The sequence below is a fragment of the Ischnura elegans genome, chromosome 2 (genome assembly GCF_921293095.1).
Source record: "Ischnura elegans chromosome 2, ioIscEleg1.1, whole genome shotgun sequence".
Classification (NCBI taxonomy): Eukaryota; Metazoa; Arthropoda; class Insecta; order Odonata; family Coenagrionidae; genus Ischnura; species Ischnura elegans.
In genome coordinates this window covers 83,453,264-83,472,184 of record NC_060247.1, presented here as the reverse complement: position 1 = coordinate 83,472,184, position 18,921 = coordinate 83,453,264, and the positions used below count along the sequence as shown (strand labels likewise).

Below are 18,921 nucleotides of genomic sequence, written 5' to 3'. Positions count from 1 at the left end.
GATAACGATAAAAAAATTATTCGTGAATTAATTCACATCCAATAATTATCAGCTGTGGAACCCGTAACACCTCACCAATCTTTGATGTATTTCGGGGAAAAATGCATTTAAGGTTATGACTAAGGTACGAAAGGGTTGCCCTTGAGTTCATAATTTTATCAGGTATTTTTGCTTTTCGCTAGCATAATTATTTATGATTAGCCGCTTTCCACGAAAGCTAAGGAATTTGCTTAAATATTGGTTTCGATTATCGGCGAGGAGTCAATTTTATCTCGGTATGGGTGGATTTTTCATTAGAGGATTTAACCCTGAATTATGGATAGTCAGCATTTATCTCAGTAGTCAGCTACATTCTGCCGACTAAAACTTGCTCAGAGCACATAATAGACCGTTGCCGTACCCGAAAAATGGTGTTATTATTCGTTTCAATAATGGCCAGAGTCATACTCAGAACCTGAAGAACGATTTTTACGATCTTGAACGTTAGCAATCCTAAAAACATAGCACCGACATGCTAAAAAATTATCTCGATCATTCAACCCGTTGGATGATTTGGAAAGGTGAGGGTAGACCTCACCCCAGACAGCCACAGTCGTGTGCAATCCACATATCCAGATAGAGGATCCAGTTCCATTCTCTCGAACATCTCGAGCTTGGACTATTTTAACCCGCGGGTGTACGAAAGATCCACTACATGACTTGAAGTATAGAAATAAACACGTTTAATAAGTTCGGTCACGTCTTGCACCACCCATATAATGGCTGCAGGGTGGTTTAAGAAATATTTTTGAAGGAATTAGTATGTTGAAGTTTACACTGAGTCTGTCAGTATTTTGTCTTTTTTTACTGCTAGAGTTTTCTGGAAACGGATCTCGACGGTATGAATCTGCAACAATGTTGGAAAATTATATTTTTACGTGGCAGTTGAGATAAATTTGGAAATCTTTGGTCAATCTCTAATAGGTTCATTTTTTCCCAAACTCTTCTTTTTAAATGAATGGGATCTAACATTGCTTATATGTTGCATTTTTCCATGTGACAGTTTTTTCCATCCTTATCATCCATCATGGATATAAATATATATAAATATATAAATATATAAATATAAAAATATATAAATGAATAAAATTGATCATGATTGTGGTTTATTAAAATATTAAATAATTTTTTCCAATCCAAAGTGAAAAATTATCATCATTGCATTTGTCATGTCAACTCATTCTCCTTTTGCCAAAGGAAATCACGTATTTTAAGCTAATTCAATTATTTAATTGTCTTATAATCTTCGTTTCATAGATATATATTTTTATAGAGAATTTCTTTCATTCCTCCTAAAAAAAGATGTGAGACAGCGAGACGCAACAGAGCTCATGTGCGTTACATTCAGCTAAAATGTTATTAATTTTTTTAAATTAATTAAATACGATATTTTTTGATATAATAAAAGGAACTAGCCAAATTAGTAAAAAATTATAGCCAATGCTTCCCCTTTGTGAAGACACAAATTTATTTGAACGAAAATATCTAGCAAAAATACTTTTTATTTGCACGAACAATATCTAGGCGTATTAACGTAAAAATGTGCGCTTCTACCTCGTAGCAGTGATAGTTGTGCATCACACGACTTGATTCACTGCCACAAAATCAGGAGGGAATCCTTAGAGTAGAATAAAAACGCAGATTAAATTATAAAACATGTAAAATCCATTCAATATTCCAAACAATGCCTCACGCTAAAAGCGTGGAATTATGGAAAACGGTCGGAAAACGGTATCCGTCGGACGGGAGTACATAGAGAATAACTGGCGAGGAATTATAATCCCTCGCGAATGGACGGTTGCAGCCATTTGCTTTTCAAATTGCGATCACAATTCCGCTTTTATGTCGGCAGGGGTGGAGGATATATACAGTAGGCGGGGATGGAATGGCGGGGTTTGGGGAAGCAGTGAATTTAGATTAAAAATTTGGCATGATTTGTCCTCATCTTTCCTCTCGTAAAATCTCCATATGAAAAAAAGGGATATTAAAAAAATTAAAAAAGAGAGCGAGAGAGGCAAAAATGTATTCACTCGTTGACAGATCCGTCATATCGGACCCCACGGTCATTATAATTCTGCTTTTGGGGGCGAATGTTTGAGCGCGACAATTTCCATCAATAGCCAATCACGTTTTAGTAGAGGGAAGGGTGTGGGTTTGGCTTCCGAGCTTGTCTGTCTGTTTGGGCGTTCGCGGATACGAATACAGGGGGATTGGGATTTTGGTTCTGGAATGGGGAAAGGTAATAGTAGTGGAGAGATGGAACCGACTTCCTCGTTTAGATGGTTCATGAGAACGCATCCCTTCCTCTCGAATGTTCATATTTTATCATATTTTTTTGACATATCACTTATTTCAAACTTAAGCATTATTTATAATATTTCGAAGCCTTCCTAATGAATGGCGGTGAAATATGCATGAATATCCATGGAAAAAAATTCATCTGGACCAAGAAACTAACGATGGACCTTTGACTTTCCGGGCAGACCACTAGGCGAGGGCCTATCATCTATTATCATCAGCCAAGGGTACCGCATAGAGGAGGCCCAATACCAACCCACAGAAGGCTTCTGGTGCCACTTCGGTCGCATTTTAATCGGTTTTCAAAAATGTCCGCGGCGCAGTGATGAGTGCAATGCGATTTCCCCTTTTTTCCCAATATTTTGCATCATAATGTTTGTAACTGCGAGGATTAGCAATTAAAAGTTATGGATTTGATATATCGCACGAACATTAACATTCATTTGATCTATTTCCACACCACCGTAAACCGCACTATTCGGCCTTAACATCGGTTTTTTTTAAATAATAATCAAACGTGCACAAAAATCCATAACCTGGATAAGTGACCATGCCTATACCCAGGCGGGACTCGAATCCGTGACCTTTGGTTTCGCAGGCGAGGATCTTACCCCGCCGCCACCGAGGCCAGCTACATTGCGGTTACCACCCCTAATTATACCTTATTTCCACGTGAAACTCGGATCAATTTGTCCGTCAGCGACGCGGTTGGCGACTTTTGTGAACCCATTTAAATGCGCCGTAGTTGACCACACATTTATAAGCCGACTTTAGGATCCTCTTAGTAATATTCACGCGCGCAACACCCAACTCACTCCTCCGAGGATTTCTTAAGGATCCTCTTTTGTAGCATCCGTGACCGTCAGCCTTGGTAAAATTGCTCACTCTATTTAAATAAATAAAAGATCGTAGCACTTTTCCACAGGAATTTTTAATGCGTACAACGCTCAGTCATCCGAAACGCATTGTACGCATTTATTTAAATATGTTTACCTTCCACCAATTGAAGCCTGAATCTGTTGAACTTGCTCACTCTATATTTCCTGGATATTTCAAGAGCAAGCCATAAATGAATTGCCATGAGAAATATATTCCCCGGTAATCGAACCACGGCTTTCCGAGCCATTGCGTAGACCACAACAATATCCAATTGGAATTCAGGAACCTGGTGGATCGATTACTGGTCCAGGGGAATCTTTTTCTCATGGCAGTCCATTTATGGCATGATCTTGAAATGTTGGGGATATATAGAGTGGAACTTTGCCAAAATTTTGTTGTTTTTATTCATAAGAAATGCTATTTCAGAAAACATTGAAGTTTTTTTCAGATTTAAAATTATTGGCCATATTTAATTGGCCATTGGTCCAATTTATCATCATCATTAGTCAAAAATCCTAAGATTGGTTTGATACAACTCTCCATTCCTCTCTCCTATCCGCTGGCCTTTTCATGGCTATGCATTTCTTCTCTTTAATATCCTTTATAACCTGTCCCATGCAACTCATTCGTGGCCTTCCCTTGTCCTTCTTCCCACCTATATTTCGTACTAGGATTGCTTTCATCAGGCATTCATGTCTCGTAATGTGGCCATATTATTTATTATTAGTCTTATTTATAATTTATGTCTTGAAAATTTCAAGATGAAAACTTTAGTTTTAAGCAAGAAATTCGTCAACAAAGTAGACCAGTCGAGCGAAAGAAAGGCGTCCACTTGAGGAGATTCCGCTTTTCCGGTTTTCAAAACAAACATCTCCACGCTTAAGCAATACTTCTTTTTCATGCGTCATTCACCGATTATGGAAAGAAAATTTAGGATACATGAAATATTGATTATTGAAAGAGACTTTGCACTGAATAAAAAAAATAATATCTTAATCCTGAAACAATTCTTCATATTTCAACTGAATTAGATTTGAATCACCCAGTTTAGTTGGAATACCCTTAATGGCTGTGGTGTGGGTCGCATCGCTTACCAGAGACCGGAATGGGTTATGGATTAAAATAAGGATAACAAATATTGAATTCAAGGCGGATTTATTCATGATAGAAGGAAGAGGCAAAAGAAAAGTTGGTTGGGAGGGTAATGTGAGCGGACCAATAATTGGAGAATTTTTTGGCCAATATCTTAAATAATAACGTTCGCAAAGGTAGATAGTTTTGATAAAATATAATCTTAGGTGCTGAATCATGCTAATACTTGATTAATTAGTAAATAGTACTCGTACATAAGCCAAAAATACATATTTCAAAGCAAAGATAGCATTATGAATCTCAAAAAAGGCCTAATCGATATTCTTTCATTATTTGATTTGCACGATATAAATTTCTAATAGTTCCTATGAAAGAATGAAAAAGAAAAATTTATAAAATATTTGAGCAAGATCAAATATTTTAAAATTATATATTCGATAGAGCTGTATTTATGTTCGTTGTAATCTTGTTGTTGATTTAGTCACCGCTTTGAAAGGGGTAGGATGAGGTTGGGAGGAAAATCAGGGTAACAGATTTTGAGTTTGAGGCTGACTCTTTAGTGGTGGAAAGGGGAGCCGCGAAATTAGCCAGGGAGGAGGAGATGATGGAGGGGTTGGAGTGTGGAGAGAGGGTGGAGGGAGTGTGGGAGGTAATGTCATTTCCGAGATGACGACTGTGAACAACGGGCGCGCGGGGAAAACGAGTGACAGATTTATTATCGCCGATGAATAATGCAAATCTGCGGGTGGCATGTAGCGTTCGCAATCGTCGACCAATTACTGTTCAACGCTGGGCGTGATTAATTGGTACGAGTCGATAATTACTTCGTTTCTTAATTCATTGGTTTGAGTGGGGGAGTGGGATGGGGGGAGGCAAATCAAACCGAACGGTTTCATGATATTTCCTGGTGTCAAACATTAAACTTAAATCAAGTTCGTTTGTTCAGTGATTACGTGGTGAGGGCGATTGGCAGTGGCGAATGTTTTTTTTTTTCATCGGGCTTCCGTCGAAAATAAGGGCGATGAATGTGAATACCGCGTTCCCAACATTAGAAATGTCATGTTTGGCTGATTGGTAGTAAACTACGGGATGGGGATATTTTTTTTATATTGGAACAATAATCTTATCAAAGCGCGTATTCCAATTTTATTTGTAAATTAAATAATGCAATTTTGAAAGGCATGAATTATTCTTTTTTAGCGAATCCCTGAGAAAAGAGTTAGTTGTATGTGCCATTTACATCTATATTTGTGTGTATGGGGAAACAAATTGCGACTTTGTAAAATAATACCTGATTCCGCACTTGGTAAGGCTTAGAACAGCGTACACATACATACTATTGCTGGGAATTCTCACAAAATTAAAGACATTACCAGACGGTAATTACTAGGAAAATCATAGCAGAAAAGCTTAAAATAGGCAAATAAAATACAATAATGCATTATTTTTTGGATGATTACTGACAAATATGATCATAAAATCGAATTATACATGAGAGTCAGAATGATGATTTTTTGGGGAAATTCTCTTTTCCTTAACTGCAATTAAATGGTTCAATAAGGTTGAAATAATCAATATTGACTGGGCAGCAATCATTATCATTCTGCATTTTCACTCATGAAACCTAGCCTCTTTTCCGTACAAAATACTTGATTCACTTTTCTGAATGTACCAATTGTAGCTCTCCCATGTTCCGACTATGTTATGAAGTTTGATGTCTCTCTAAAAGTTTCCTATGAGAATTTCAAACATACAATAGCATACATTAAAGTTGTTTAACCTATTATACTTATTACATTTGGTATATGTTTGGGGGATGGCCTGTGCAGGGTTGCTCGGGTTCAAACTTGGTATGAAGGATATAATGGCTAATGCAGTCGGAAATTTCTGGGTAAAAATAAGCAACAGATATATTTGGTAATAAGTCGGGATGATAGGAGTAATGTGCACTTAGAACTTCAAAAAAAAAAAAAAAAAAAAAAAAAAACAATTTCTATTCATTATTTCTTCCTTCTTTAGCCTGCAAAAAATCGGCTGGATTCAGCTTTGACTTTGAATCAGCAAATTAAGGCAAAAAATCCGAGGTTAAAATGAATTCGGATGTATTAAACATTTTTGTCATGCCTAGTCCTACCAGTTTTGACGCAGATACATTGATTGGTACTAATCAGCCTTGAGTAATCATCAGTATACCAAAAACAAAGTTAAAATATGAATTTTCGGGCATTAGCTTGGGAAACTACCAAAGCGTGTTCAGAAATGTATAATGTGTGAACACAGTAATTTTCATTTCCTAAGTTGAAATCGCATTTCTTCAATTAGTACAAATTTCTAGTGCCTCACGTATATCTACAAATGAAGACATATCTGCAAATCCGGGCAGTGAATTACAGAAATTGGTCTTCTATTGCCCGAAAAATTCCAGATCTGTAAGGATTAAAAGGGGTTATTCAGTCTGTCATCCCTTTGACGAAAGCGAAAGAAAAAGATAGAACGCATAAGTGAACAAATTTAAAAGAGATTAAGTTGAATTCAAGAAAAAAAAAAGGATTGCGATTAGCAATAAAATTATGAGCATTAAAGCTAGGCGCTTCGAAGAATTTTTAAATCGCTTTTGCAGTTCAAATCATTCCACAGTGTGACGTGCACGGATTTCGTCGGATGACCAAAAAAACCCGTCATTTCTCGGCAAAGAATAATTTTTCGGATGAAATTATATCGTCTTTTCTAAAGGGTTGATATACCGTATAACTTGATTTAATAGCGTCCCAAAGGAATTGAATTAAACTGAGTTAATGGCTTTCAGAGAAGGATATTGAGATACGCTAGCTGTTTGCGGATTCAACTCACAGTAAAATTCATTTATCCGAGTTTCATCACACACTACAGGAATTAGTGGACCTTTTACAAAGGTCAAAAGGCTCAAACTTAAGCAGAAATTCAAATACATTCGTATTTGAAATTGTTTGGAGAAGTCTAGTAATGGAAATCGGCCGGAAAATCGTCGAAATTGATTTTTTCGGCGGATTTAGAATTCAATCTCTGGTCATGATAGAATCTATTTAATGTCCTAAAGTAATAAAATTTGTTGTAACATCTAGTATCTTGACTGATACAAAGCTAGAAAACGTTTTCAATTATGTTTTTCTAAAATCTTTTCTGCCAGTTTCTCGAATTTCTGTATGTCTATGCTTCATTTGATTAAGGAACCGTTCATAGTCTTTTTTTATGCAGAAATGAGAAGATTTAATCTTTGTCAATGATAAGGATTGCTGGTTTTTAGTGAGGTCTTTCTAAATTCTATGCAGTTTCCAATTGTAAATACTGATTTTAGTGAGTGCTTAGGATCTTATAAAAAAAAATGTTTCTACATCATTGGGTAATGGGTGATAAGGGCAGATGATTGAACGAGTGCATTTCCTATTGTTGGTAATGTGTGACGGGGCAACATTAGATTTCATACACTTTAGTAAACAAATATTCATATTATTTTTACTTGCTAAACGTCTCATTAGTTTTGAAATTTCATATGCAATATTTCAGATATTTCAGATGAGGGGAGAAGGAATTTTTTATTCATGCGATGTTATTTAGTAACATACGATTTCTTTCAATTTTTATTTTTATAACTTTTTTGGGTACTCACGGCGTAGAAGTAAGTTTGAAGGTAGAGAAGAGCATTTAAAGATCGCCAGTGAAATACCATATTCTGCGTTCACCTATTGAGGGATAATAAGAGACGGAACGCTTGGTGTGTTGATGGGTGCTGGTTTAGAGGACTTAGTGTAATTTTTGCGGCCGCGATATGATCCGGTAGATATTGTACATTTTATGGCTTCATATATAAACGTTTACGCATATAATGGTGAAGTTGGTGATGAAATGGAAGAGAAGGATTAAAAGACAAGAGGCAAACGAGTTACTGGAAGAGAGAAGGCTATTTAGGGAGACGTCGTGAGACTAAGAGAAGGAATTTATCGTCAATATATCTAAGGTAAAGTACGGTCTTTTGAGGGTAATCCTTAAAGAAATTTTATTCAATCACGCAAAGCAAAAGATTTGTGTAAGAAAGCCTAAACCTAGCCCGAAAAGACATGCCGACACATTCCGGTAGCTTTTTTGTTAAAGGGGAAGGCATTGAGGATTAGAAGAAATAGGAAAGATCAAAAAGAGATTCGGCGCTGGGCATTTAAAATGATGATCCTAGTCAGAGGCATAAATTGAAAGAAGCGATCCACTCGAATAGGGAATAGGGGTATAAAATACTCTTACATCCTTGGTGTCGATGATAGTAAGGTGATTGGGATGGGATGGAGGGAAATAGATTTGAGCTTAGAAAGAAAGTAATGGGAGGCTATGACGTCTAATGGAAGAGACTTAACGAAAAATGGAGATAGGCATCTACGAATATATTGATACGTTCCATTGGAGAGTTTCGTCAGGATACGTTTAGAGGGATAAGGATTTTTTCTTTATGAGCAGTAAGAATGATATTGGTAAATGGCAAAGATATGTGAGACGGTGAAAGAAGGTAATGCTCGACTGGCTTAGACCCTAAAAGGGACCTTATGTTTTCCGCACGGCGTTCAATTCGCTCTAGAAATCAGAGTTCAGGCCTGACAGTTAAGGTGATGTAGACCGTTAGTAAAAATTTATAAATAAAATAATTAAATTACTTTTTAAGATTTTTAATCGGGTATCATTAGACATTGACACAATGTGGGCCTTTATGGACCATTATGAATTCAGTTATGAACATTGATTTGAGTTCCGCTTCCTTTACGCTTCTTTTTATTATTGGCACCAGCGTCCCGTGCAGCACGTTCATTAGTTTCGTCATCAGTGTCGCGCCCATTGAAAACCTCTTCAATTTCTTCATATACCCCTCTTCTTGCCTCTTCGATAATACCTTCTGCCATGCCTTAAGAAAAGATCGAGAATGTTTTACTGCATCAAATATTGATAAGGCGTGGGTATTATATCCATTTAATATTAATACCACAAGATCCCTTTTTAGTATGGGTAGACGATAACATTTCAATTATTCCGTATCGGCTATATAGAAAATCTTACCATCAAAAGCTTTATGGTGAGCAGGTGTAATGGCTGGATCTTTGACGGGAGCGGCGTCGGTCAGTCCTCGTTCTGTTTAAATAGGATAATATTGACTCAGATTTCATGCGAAATTTGACAGTAAATTAAGAAAAAAGTTAAGTTTTCAATTTGACACTAGAAACAGTTTTGAATGAATGGCTCATATAGTAAAGAATACGCATTTCTTACATTATTCCATACACTAACAGTTATTTTTCAATTAAAAAATTGATACATCGTAAACCAATTTAATTTGTTTTAACATATTTCATGGTTTTCCATTTTTTCAATATGCCTCCATATCTATCCCACAATACAAAACATTGACCTAAATCACAAACTTTAAATTCACTTTTTTAATGATTTTCGTATTAAAAAACTCAAACGCAACAAATGAAGTACAACTCAAACTAGCCAATCTCCATTTATAGAACCCAATTTGCTAATAACTATTTTGAGTTTGGATGTAACGGAAACAAATTGAATGAAAGAAAATCATATCGAGAAAAACTTTATGGCAAAGGAAAAGAAGTTTAGTGTAATTTGCACTACATCTATTCTTCATGTATTAAGGAGGACAAGACAACAAGAAGAAATGCATATAGGGCTAGTTGCGGCAATTTTCCAAAGGGAGTAAATATGAATTTTTGAATAGTCCAAAACTGGTTGTTACTTGTGCAGCTGATGGATTTAAAAAAATTATACAATCTTCAAAGGAAATACTTTATAAAAAGGTCTAGAAATGAGATGGAGAAACATTCCGCATTTAAATGTTGATGTATAGCAACTCACCCAATTGGAAAAAGTTGATTCCGATGACCAAGATTCCAACGAGGAGGAAGACTTTTGCGTTGACCACCATCTTGTCTGCGACACGGAATACACTTTCGCTTGATCTCGAAGATAGAAAGCGAGGAGCTCTGTGAAAGCTCTCGGCTTATATGCGATGGGGATCACCGTAGACCTATATCGCCCACGCTGATGACTTTCTGTCCTCAATATGATCACGTGATTTCGGTGATTCATCGCCGTGCTGATCATGACGCTCATTTCCGGTAGTTAGTTTGCTGCCGTTTAGAGAACCAATAAATCGCACGCCGATGAATCACCGAAATCACGGGATCACATTGAGGACAAAAAGTCGTCAACGTGGGCGATATGGGCCTACGGTGATCCTCAGCGAATGTAAGCCGAGAGCTTTCACAGTGCTCCTCGCCTTCGATCTTCAAGATCAAGGGAAAGTGTATTCCGTGTTGCGAACAAGATGGTTGTCAACGCAAAAGTCTTCCTCCTCGTAGGAATCTTGGTCATCGGCATCAACTTTTTCCCATCGGGTGAGTTGCTATGTATACACATTTAACTGCAGAATGTTCATCCATATCAACCTTTTTTCTTAATACATTGCCGAATTTCGCATGAAATCTGAGTCAACATTATCCTTTTTGAACAGAACGAGGACTGACCGACGCCGCTCCCGTCAAAGATCCAGCCATTACACCTGCTCACCATAAAGCTTTTGATGGTAAGATTTTCTAGGATAGCGGATCAATCCGCTGAAACGTCTGAACGTTTATTTGTGAGTGTCCCCTTTTTTTACGTGTGTCTATGTTTTAGTAGTACAATTTTTGTTCGTTCGCCTCGATCGGCCACATATTTATATATATATATATATATAATATATATATATGAATGTTTAAAAACACAGTCACTAAAAATAGACACAAAATAAAAAAAGGAAACACTCACACGAAAAATAAAACTGAGAGACTTTCGCGGTTGTAGCCGCTTCATCAGTCAAGGAGAGAATGAGGGGGAAAGGAGTGTTTTGGAAAAAGGAGTGTGTTGGCAGAAGGGGAAAAGGTGATGGGAAGAGGGGAGGGGTGTATTGGGGCGGGGCTAACTTAACAAGATACATTCAGACCAGGGTGCATATTGGCTTGTAGACGCCAGATGCATGCCAATTCGAGGGTGTGGAGATTGAGGGGCGAGTCAGTGGGTGGCAGGGAGGCAATGATAGAAACTTTGAAACATAGATTAAACATGGAATCATGCGATAAACAATGTGTGGGGACCGGGAGAGATGCATGTGGGGATGACGGACAGCAGGAGGCGCGGTGATTATTTATTCTAAGGTTGAGGGGGGTGGTACATTGGCCTATATAAAAAGCGGGGCAGAAGTTGCATTGAAGGAGGTATATGATGTTGGTGGAGGTACAGGTGGTGGAAGGAGATATCGGGAGGAATTTAAGTTTGGAGAGGAAAGAGGCTGGGGGTGGAGAGAAAATTTTGCAGGTTTTACATCTAGGACGGTTGCACGGCGAGGGTGGGGTAGTGGGGACTGAATTCAATTTTTGAAGGGGGCGGGTGGATTTGAAGATGGTGCTGAGGTTAGGTGGTCTCTTATACGTGATCCGTGGAAGAGAGGGGAAAATTTGTGAGGTGGATTTGTGGTTGGAGAGAATGGGGTAAAAGTCCTTCAGGATGTCCTGTAAGGCATGAGCACCGGGGAAGTAAGTGGTGAGAAGAGTTGGAGAGCAATTCTTTTCGGCACGGGGTTTATTGGACCTGTAGGGTTTTTTTCTAATTTTGTTGATTAACAGTTTATCGGGATACCCGCGGCGTAGAAGAGAAGTGTGTAGATTGGAAAGGAACTTCTCAAGGTCTTCGGGGTTGTTGCAGATTTTGTGACCACGGACGGAGAGAGCTGGTGCCAATAATAAAAAGAAGCGTAAAGGAAGCGGAACTCAAATCAATGTTCATAACTGAATTCATAATGGTCCATAAAGGCCCACATTGTGTCAATGTCTAATGATACCCGATTAAAAATCTTAAAAAGTAATTTCATTATTTCATTTATAAATTTAACTAACGGTCTGCATCACCTTAATTGGTTTAATTTCCATATCTTTGTTTAAATTAATTTTGGATGGATAGCCAGCTTTTAGTATTTATTTGTAACTCTCATTTCATTTACTAAGCCTTGGTAATGGAAAATAAATTTACGAACCGTCAGCAAATTTTTTATAAAAAAACGACATGCACCTCAAGTTTTCATATTTATAATTATATTTTTTTTAAGTGCATTAGATAGACCTAATAAAATAAATTCATAGAGTGTAGGAATATTTCAGATGAGATCTTTGAAGTAGATGCCAAAATATGAGTATTAAATTTATAACACTAAAACATACACATGGCAACAGCGAATATATTTGAAGTAAAACAACACACTCCATTAAAACCAAGTTCATTGCATTTATGCCAAAATTTCAATAATTTTTCACCTGTTGTACGTTTACGAAAAAATTTCTCACTAGTAGATAATATATTTGGATACACATAACAATAAAAACTCCACCTCATTAGGTTTATGAAGTAAACTCAGTTTAAGTATAAATATGGTGAGGAAATTTTCATAATCTTTGAGAATATTAAATAAAATACATGGGAACCACTCCATTCTTTCTATTAAAAATTTCTCTAAACATTCGTACATTAGTACGGCAGGTATCATATATTTAAGTTAATATACCATAAACTAGGACACTGTTTTCAAATACATAGCCTGTTTGGTCAGTCTGTAAGATAAATGGAATGTTAATAGCTTACATATTCCTGCAAAAATAGCCAATAATGAATTAACATCGAATGTTAGTAATAAAATCCTCCGAATTTCCTACAACACTTAAACTTTTGAAGGTATGGGGTGATATTCCATCTCCAACACCAGTTTCTACAATAAAACGCTTAGTTTATGCCACCTCAGCCCCAATGACTGACGGCTGAACATTACCTTTTCATAATCGATCCAGTCAACGAACACGATTATTTTATATTTAGAAGTCAACACCTCATTCTCGCATGTGGAGAAACCTTAAACATTTCTTTTTCAATCCCAAAGAGAACATTACACCACCTTTATTTATATAGTCAGTATTTAACATGTAAGTATTTACATATTCATCGGTTATTCTGCTATGAAGAAACAGTTGAGATTTCCTGATTTAGCAATATTACCTCAAATCTGGTTGGCCTATGTCTCAGAAAACTTTACCATACTAGGACTAATCAAGTGTGCGGTATAGTAAAAGCAACTTAAGGAGAGAAATCGGTAAAATCAGTACATTCTCAGCATAAACTCCAAATTGCTCACTTTGTTACCCTGCAATAGTTTAAAAACTGCTTGTGCTGTTAGCCTCTAATGATGCCACAGCAGAAAAAAGCCGGCTATTACCATTTACTTTCATGAATATTAGGGAGTTAAGATTTTTTATCATAAATATTTAGCATTTACTATAGACTAATACCTCACTTATTATAGTTCTATCATAACATTTCGAATATAGCGTGGCAAAGTAGGAAAACCTAAGCGTAAAATTACAGAAAATGTAAAATACCTGGTAAGTTACGCATGGAGTTTTGTGCATTAAGTTTTGTTTTTGTATCTACCATGAATAACCGGTGCAAAAAATAACTATGCCCATACTCTATGATTAAAAGACGTGAGCGATTTATAGGTCACTAAATGGGAACTGAAAATGTTTGAATGCGAAATGGGAATGCTTTTATCAAAGATGAGCTTGCAGCACATCTCTATATCTCCTCCGATGCCCGACCATTCATTCAACCGCTTGAGTACTCGTACGCCAAGTCATTCATTCAACTTTCATTCTTTCCCTTTTCCTTCATTAGCGACGCGGTATGTCAACGCCTCGGCTAACTGCCACAAGAGGAAAAGAGCTCGAAAGGAATATCGCTCCCTTGTGCACTTGAAAAGAGAGATAGCGATGCCTTTGGACGCCGATGTGCAGCGCCAGGAGGAATATAGATACCGGAAAGAAGCTCATGCATGGAGCAATCCGTGAAAATAGTTTTTTAATTGCAAGATAACAGCATCAATTTGGAACTCATATTCAATGCAGACTAATGTGAGAATACTTTACGGATTTTTTTATCAGCTCAACCGGAAGGAAGAATTTCTACATATTTGATAAAATAATTGTTATCTAGGGAGTTCAACCTGACGAAAACCTACGTCATTCCTATTCCGAGGTTTTCCGTTTTTGAGATACAATTACCGTGTTCCCAATACCTTGGTTTGCCTATGTCTCAGGAAATTTTGCCATATTGGGACAGATCTCATATGTGATATGAGAAAATCAACTTTACAGTATGGGAAGCCCTATAGAGATACCAATTTTATTCACACCATGAAAAAAATTTCAAATTAAACAGTATAAAACATCCATGCTCCTTTCCGCTGCTTAAATGAATTGAGAAATCTACAGGGAAAGATTTAAACTCACTTTTTATACTGATTTAAGACTAGCCCAATTAATTTAATTTCTGTGGCTTAAGGAAGGTTAACTCTACTAATAGTATAAAATTTGTTTCAAAGGAAAACATTGACGTGAGCCTGAAGTTACTTTAACGAAGAACATATCCGATATAATTCAGAATAAAGGTTAGAGCATCGAATAATTTGAAATGATGCCGATATTCTTATCTAGAGGATAAAACGACCTCCAAATGTATGAAAAGCAATGGTTAATTTTTACTTAAAATATGTTTCATAACCATTTCTATAACCAATTCATATGAAATAACGCAAAATATGATCAAGATATTGACAGGAGGGTATTAAAATGAACATAAAAATATGATCCTCTAAATTATAAGAGCTTAATTATTAAGCCACTGATCAAGTTTTAATCTAAGTGAAATGATCCCATTGAATTTACATGTTCAAGATTTACAAGCCTCTGAATATTATAACAATTGATGCAGAGATTTGTACAAGGTACTGTTGGAGGGGGGTGAAAACAAATCCTTAATTAAAAAAATATGAACAAATTGAAATGATCTCATATATTTAGCATTTTTAAATTTAAAGCCTTATGAATACTACAAAAATTTATGTAAAGATGCGTGCTAGGTGCTGCAGGAGAGTGGTGAAAATAAATGCTTCATAAAAAAACATATAGAAGCAAATTGAAAGACTACTGGCTATACACTTGATGGGAAGGTTAGGGACATTTAAGGCGTCGGCGCTCGCTTTCAATCAAGGCGAGCAACAAGATGCAATCCACGGGACAGTGGTTTCAATGTGTCGCGCCACCACGATAAATAGCAGACGGGAGGAGGTGCTGTCCTCTACTTGCGGCTCCATTCGACCAGCCCCATCGGACCATCGTATTTCGATGTCTACTACCACCCCCACCCATTTCGCCTTCGCCCAATGCGAAGCCCCCACCTCCCACGCACAGGAGGCCACCCCAGGTTCCAATCACCTAACTAATTCATTCCCTCTCTCCCCGCTGCAATACCCAAATTGAGGCGTCCATCAATACGCCAACCCGACTCCAGCCCATCCAACAGCCCCCTCTCTACCAGCCTCCCTCTCCCCACCTCAACGGTCTCTACGGAGATTTAAAATAATTCCACCATCGCTTCCCGCTCTTTCTATTGTTTTATACCACCACTTCTCGATTGCGTTTTCCGCGGTGTATTTTTGCGAGCGAGAGATAGCCCTCATCCCTTACCGAATCAAGGCGGGGAAGCCACAGTCGAGGGAGAGGGATCAGGGGGAAGTAAACGAATGCCGTGTATGGAAGTTAAGAGAGAGAGAAAGGGAAAGGAGGAGTGAGAGGTTTAAAATTTTCGGATGTACATGGGAGAAAAGAGGGAGGGAGAAGTAGATTTATTTTGTAGATTTATTCGGGAGAGGTACATATATTAGTAGGTAAAAGTGCATTTACCATTAGTCAAAGACCACTGCATTCCGATATTCTTGTGACAATTAATTTTTCATTGCTATTGCATCATTTCATGGGGCTGATGTTTCTATTTTAATTTATTGTCCTCGTTTTGCTACCCTTAATTTTCTCTAAAACCATGAACATCGCAACTGATCGATAACTTTGGTTTATGCAATTAGTTGTTATTTGGTTATATCGTAGATAAAGGATTTTATTGAAGATATTTTCTGCGTCTTTTCCTAATCCAAATAATAATAATAATATAATCGTAATTTCAATCAAGCTTGGTTTCGAATTGCAATATCATTTCTGTTCTCCTTTTTGTAAAATAATATAAGTGAGTCAACTCTGCTTCGCACTGTTAAATAAAAGAAGAAACAGACAGCAGCAGCATTTAAGGAAAGGAATATGTGAAAGAATTGGGGTGGAATGTTGTTAAATTATTGAAAATTGGAAATCCAAGTTTTTTTAATCACGCTCTCTCAGGTGAAGATACTAATCTATTCATGCCATCAATAAAACTAGACAGAAAAATAATGAGATTAATAAGCAATACAAAATTCAGTATCACGAGAAATATGAGGGAATTAGACAACAAAAGGATTACGATCGATTGATATGACTCCATACGAACTAAGGGCTACCTGAATGATGTTTAGTAGACATTTTGGTAGCACGCAAAATGACCAGTAAACATCATAAAAACGAAGGAATAAAAATGGGTGGAAAATAAATACAGATAGCAATTGATAGCAAGCAGTAGTACACAGTTAGATATGGATGCAGCGCAAGAGCGAAAAAGCCGCTTTTCTATGATGATTACTTTCTATACTTGTTGGGCATTTGATTTCAGACCATCTCATGCTCCGCATTATTAAACTGGTAAACTATTAAAATCTTAGACAATTTTCCGCAATTTTGGGTTTAAATTTGTTTTCACATAATAAAGATATTGTTCAATACGTTAAATTAAAAAAATTGAGCACGTCTAATGTGCAGGCTCTTCTTTACCCTGCTGCTTTTAAAGATTTTAAAAATTTACTTAATTCCTTTCCTTTCTACCTTTTCAAAAATTTTCCTGTCTCCCCAGTTGGTGTTAGTAACATTCTTTCTGTTCCCTATTTTTGCTATTCCAATCTTTATTGATTACCATTTTCTGATATTCCTTGTTGTGACGGGAGAAGATGGAATAATCAGAAATTGGATGGAATACGATCATTTATTTTCATGACACTCTGCGCTTGAGGCTACAAATAAGATACGAGTCATCTAGTGATGACGTGGCACATCGAAACCTAGGTCCAACAGTATTAAATTTATGTGGCACTATAAGTTTTTTACATTTCACTTCGTTCAACTAATACCGAAACCAATTCCTTCTCCGCCCGCGCAGTGAATCACTGACATCCTACTACCTGCCACTGTCGCTGCGACCCCTTCCTGCCCCTCACCCTTGTCACGCGTAAACCCAACTACATACACGAGTCCACCTCTGAGGGAACCCCACCGCTTCAACATCCCGCTTCCCCGAAAACGGATGTCGGAGAATCAATCGATCAGTTAATTAATCAATTGGAGTCTCTGCCGCGCTGCCAGTGTGTATGTGTGTGACTTGGAAGCGGCGTTTGAGGGTGATTTGAGAAGGGGGGAGAACTTGAGTTGAAGGAGTGTACCTAGTGTATGCCTCAGGGTGGATACGAATCGTAGTAAATTCAAATTGGTGAGCACAAAATTTATACGGAACCAGCTATTGGTTCTTTACCTGTTGTTCATTATCGTACACCTGAGTAACAGATAACTGTCTGCCACTGGCAGAAGACAAGGGGAGTAAAACGTCTTCATTTCTGCGAAAGACTTGGTTCTTCGGGCTCAACCAAAAGATCCTATTTTACAACGTTGTGACCGTGGTTTCAACGCAAATTGTGTCGTTGAAGAGGCATCATTAGCGTATCGAGTCTGCGTACTGAATGGACACCTGATGTCAAGGATGAGGTCTGGCAGGCGAATTGAATAATGGTTACCACTATGTCATTGTGAAAGTGCAATTATCCGTGATAATGACAAAGAGTTTGTAAACTATGGTCGAAAAAATGAAGTTAATTGTCTTTTGGATCAAGTAACTCCATTTTCTCATAGTATTTTGTGTTGGTCTCTAATTTTACGCATTATTCGTTACATTGATAAGTTGGTCTGTTGAAAAATGCTATTCACAAGTTCGCATTCATATGAGCCGATTATTTGAGCCTGGGAATTAAGCATTAGTAGCATGCGGAAATACATGGAGTTAAACTTACTTGCTTTAGTTTTAGACTTATTTTTTTTTACTTAACACCTTAAGGGTGTGCGTACGGCTACTTGTACATTTTTTAAGTCCTCCTGCCAAGCTAGAAGTTATTGAAGGATATTGAATGTATTTCTTCACCCAATTTATCAAACACGCCGTTTAGCCGTTTTTAGAACGTATTGTCACTTCAATATAAGCACAATCAGTAATATTTATATCACTATCACACACAGCAGCATCTATATCACTAAGATTACCAACTAATGACACAATAAGTAATTTAATGAAGCAATCACAAATTTCAATCTTATCAGGACTCCTATGCTGTAACGTACCTCCATAGATCTATAATATCAGATGTTAGTAAAAAATTACAATTGTACTCAAACCATAATCAGCATTTTTTCTACCCACGGAGAAGCCTCACCATAAAAGACAAAAGAAATACGTAGGCTATCAAATGCAAATCTATCAAAT

The 18,921-nt window shown here is 37.1% G+C and overlaps 2 protein-coding genes across 2 annotated transcripts in view; one reads left to right on the top strand and one right to left on the bottom strand.

Moving 5' to 3' along the window:
• LOC124153194 (homeobox even-skipped homolog protein 1) overlaps positions 1-18,921 on the top strand; it is a 64,739-nt gene that overhangs the window by 5,425 nt on the left and 40,393 nt on the right. The window lies entirely within an intron of this gene.
• LOC124154070 lies at positions 8,981-10,329 on the bottom strand. Its single transcript, XM_046527571.1, has 3 exons — positions 10,195-10,329; positions 9,382-9,453; positions 8,981-9,229 (listed from the first exon to the last, which is right to left on the bottom strand). The coding sequence occupies exons 1-3, from the start codon at positions 10,262-10,264 to the stop codon at positions 9,054-9,056; spliced, it is 318 nt and encodes a 105-aa protein (XP_046383527.1). The 5' UTR covers positions 10,265-10,329; the 3' UTR covers positions 8,981-9,053.

Excerpts from the sequence above, each read along its gene's own strand:
- LOC124154070 (XM_046527571.1), bottom strand. The coding sequence starts at position 10,264 with ATGGTGGTCAACGCAAAAGTCTTCCTCCTCGTTGGAATCTTGGTCATC. Across the intron at positions 9,454-10,194 it reads AATCAACTTTTTCCAATTGG|AACGAGGACTGACCGACGCC; the intron begins GTGAGTTGCTAT and ends CTATTTAAACAG. Across the intron at positions 9,230-9,381 it reads TCACCATAAAGCTTTTGATG|GCATGGCAGAAGGTATTATC; the intron begins GTAAGATTTTCT and ends TCTTTTCTTAAG.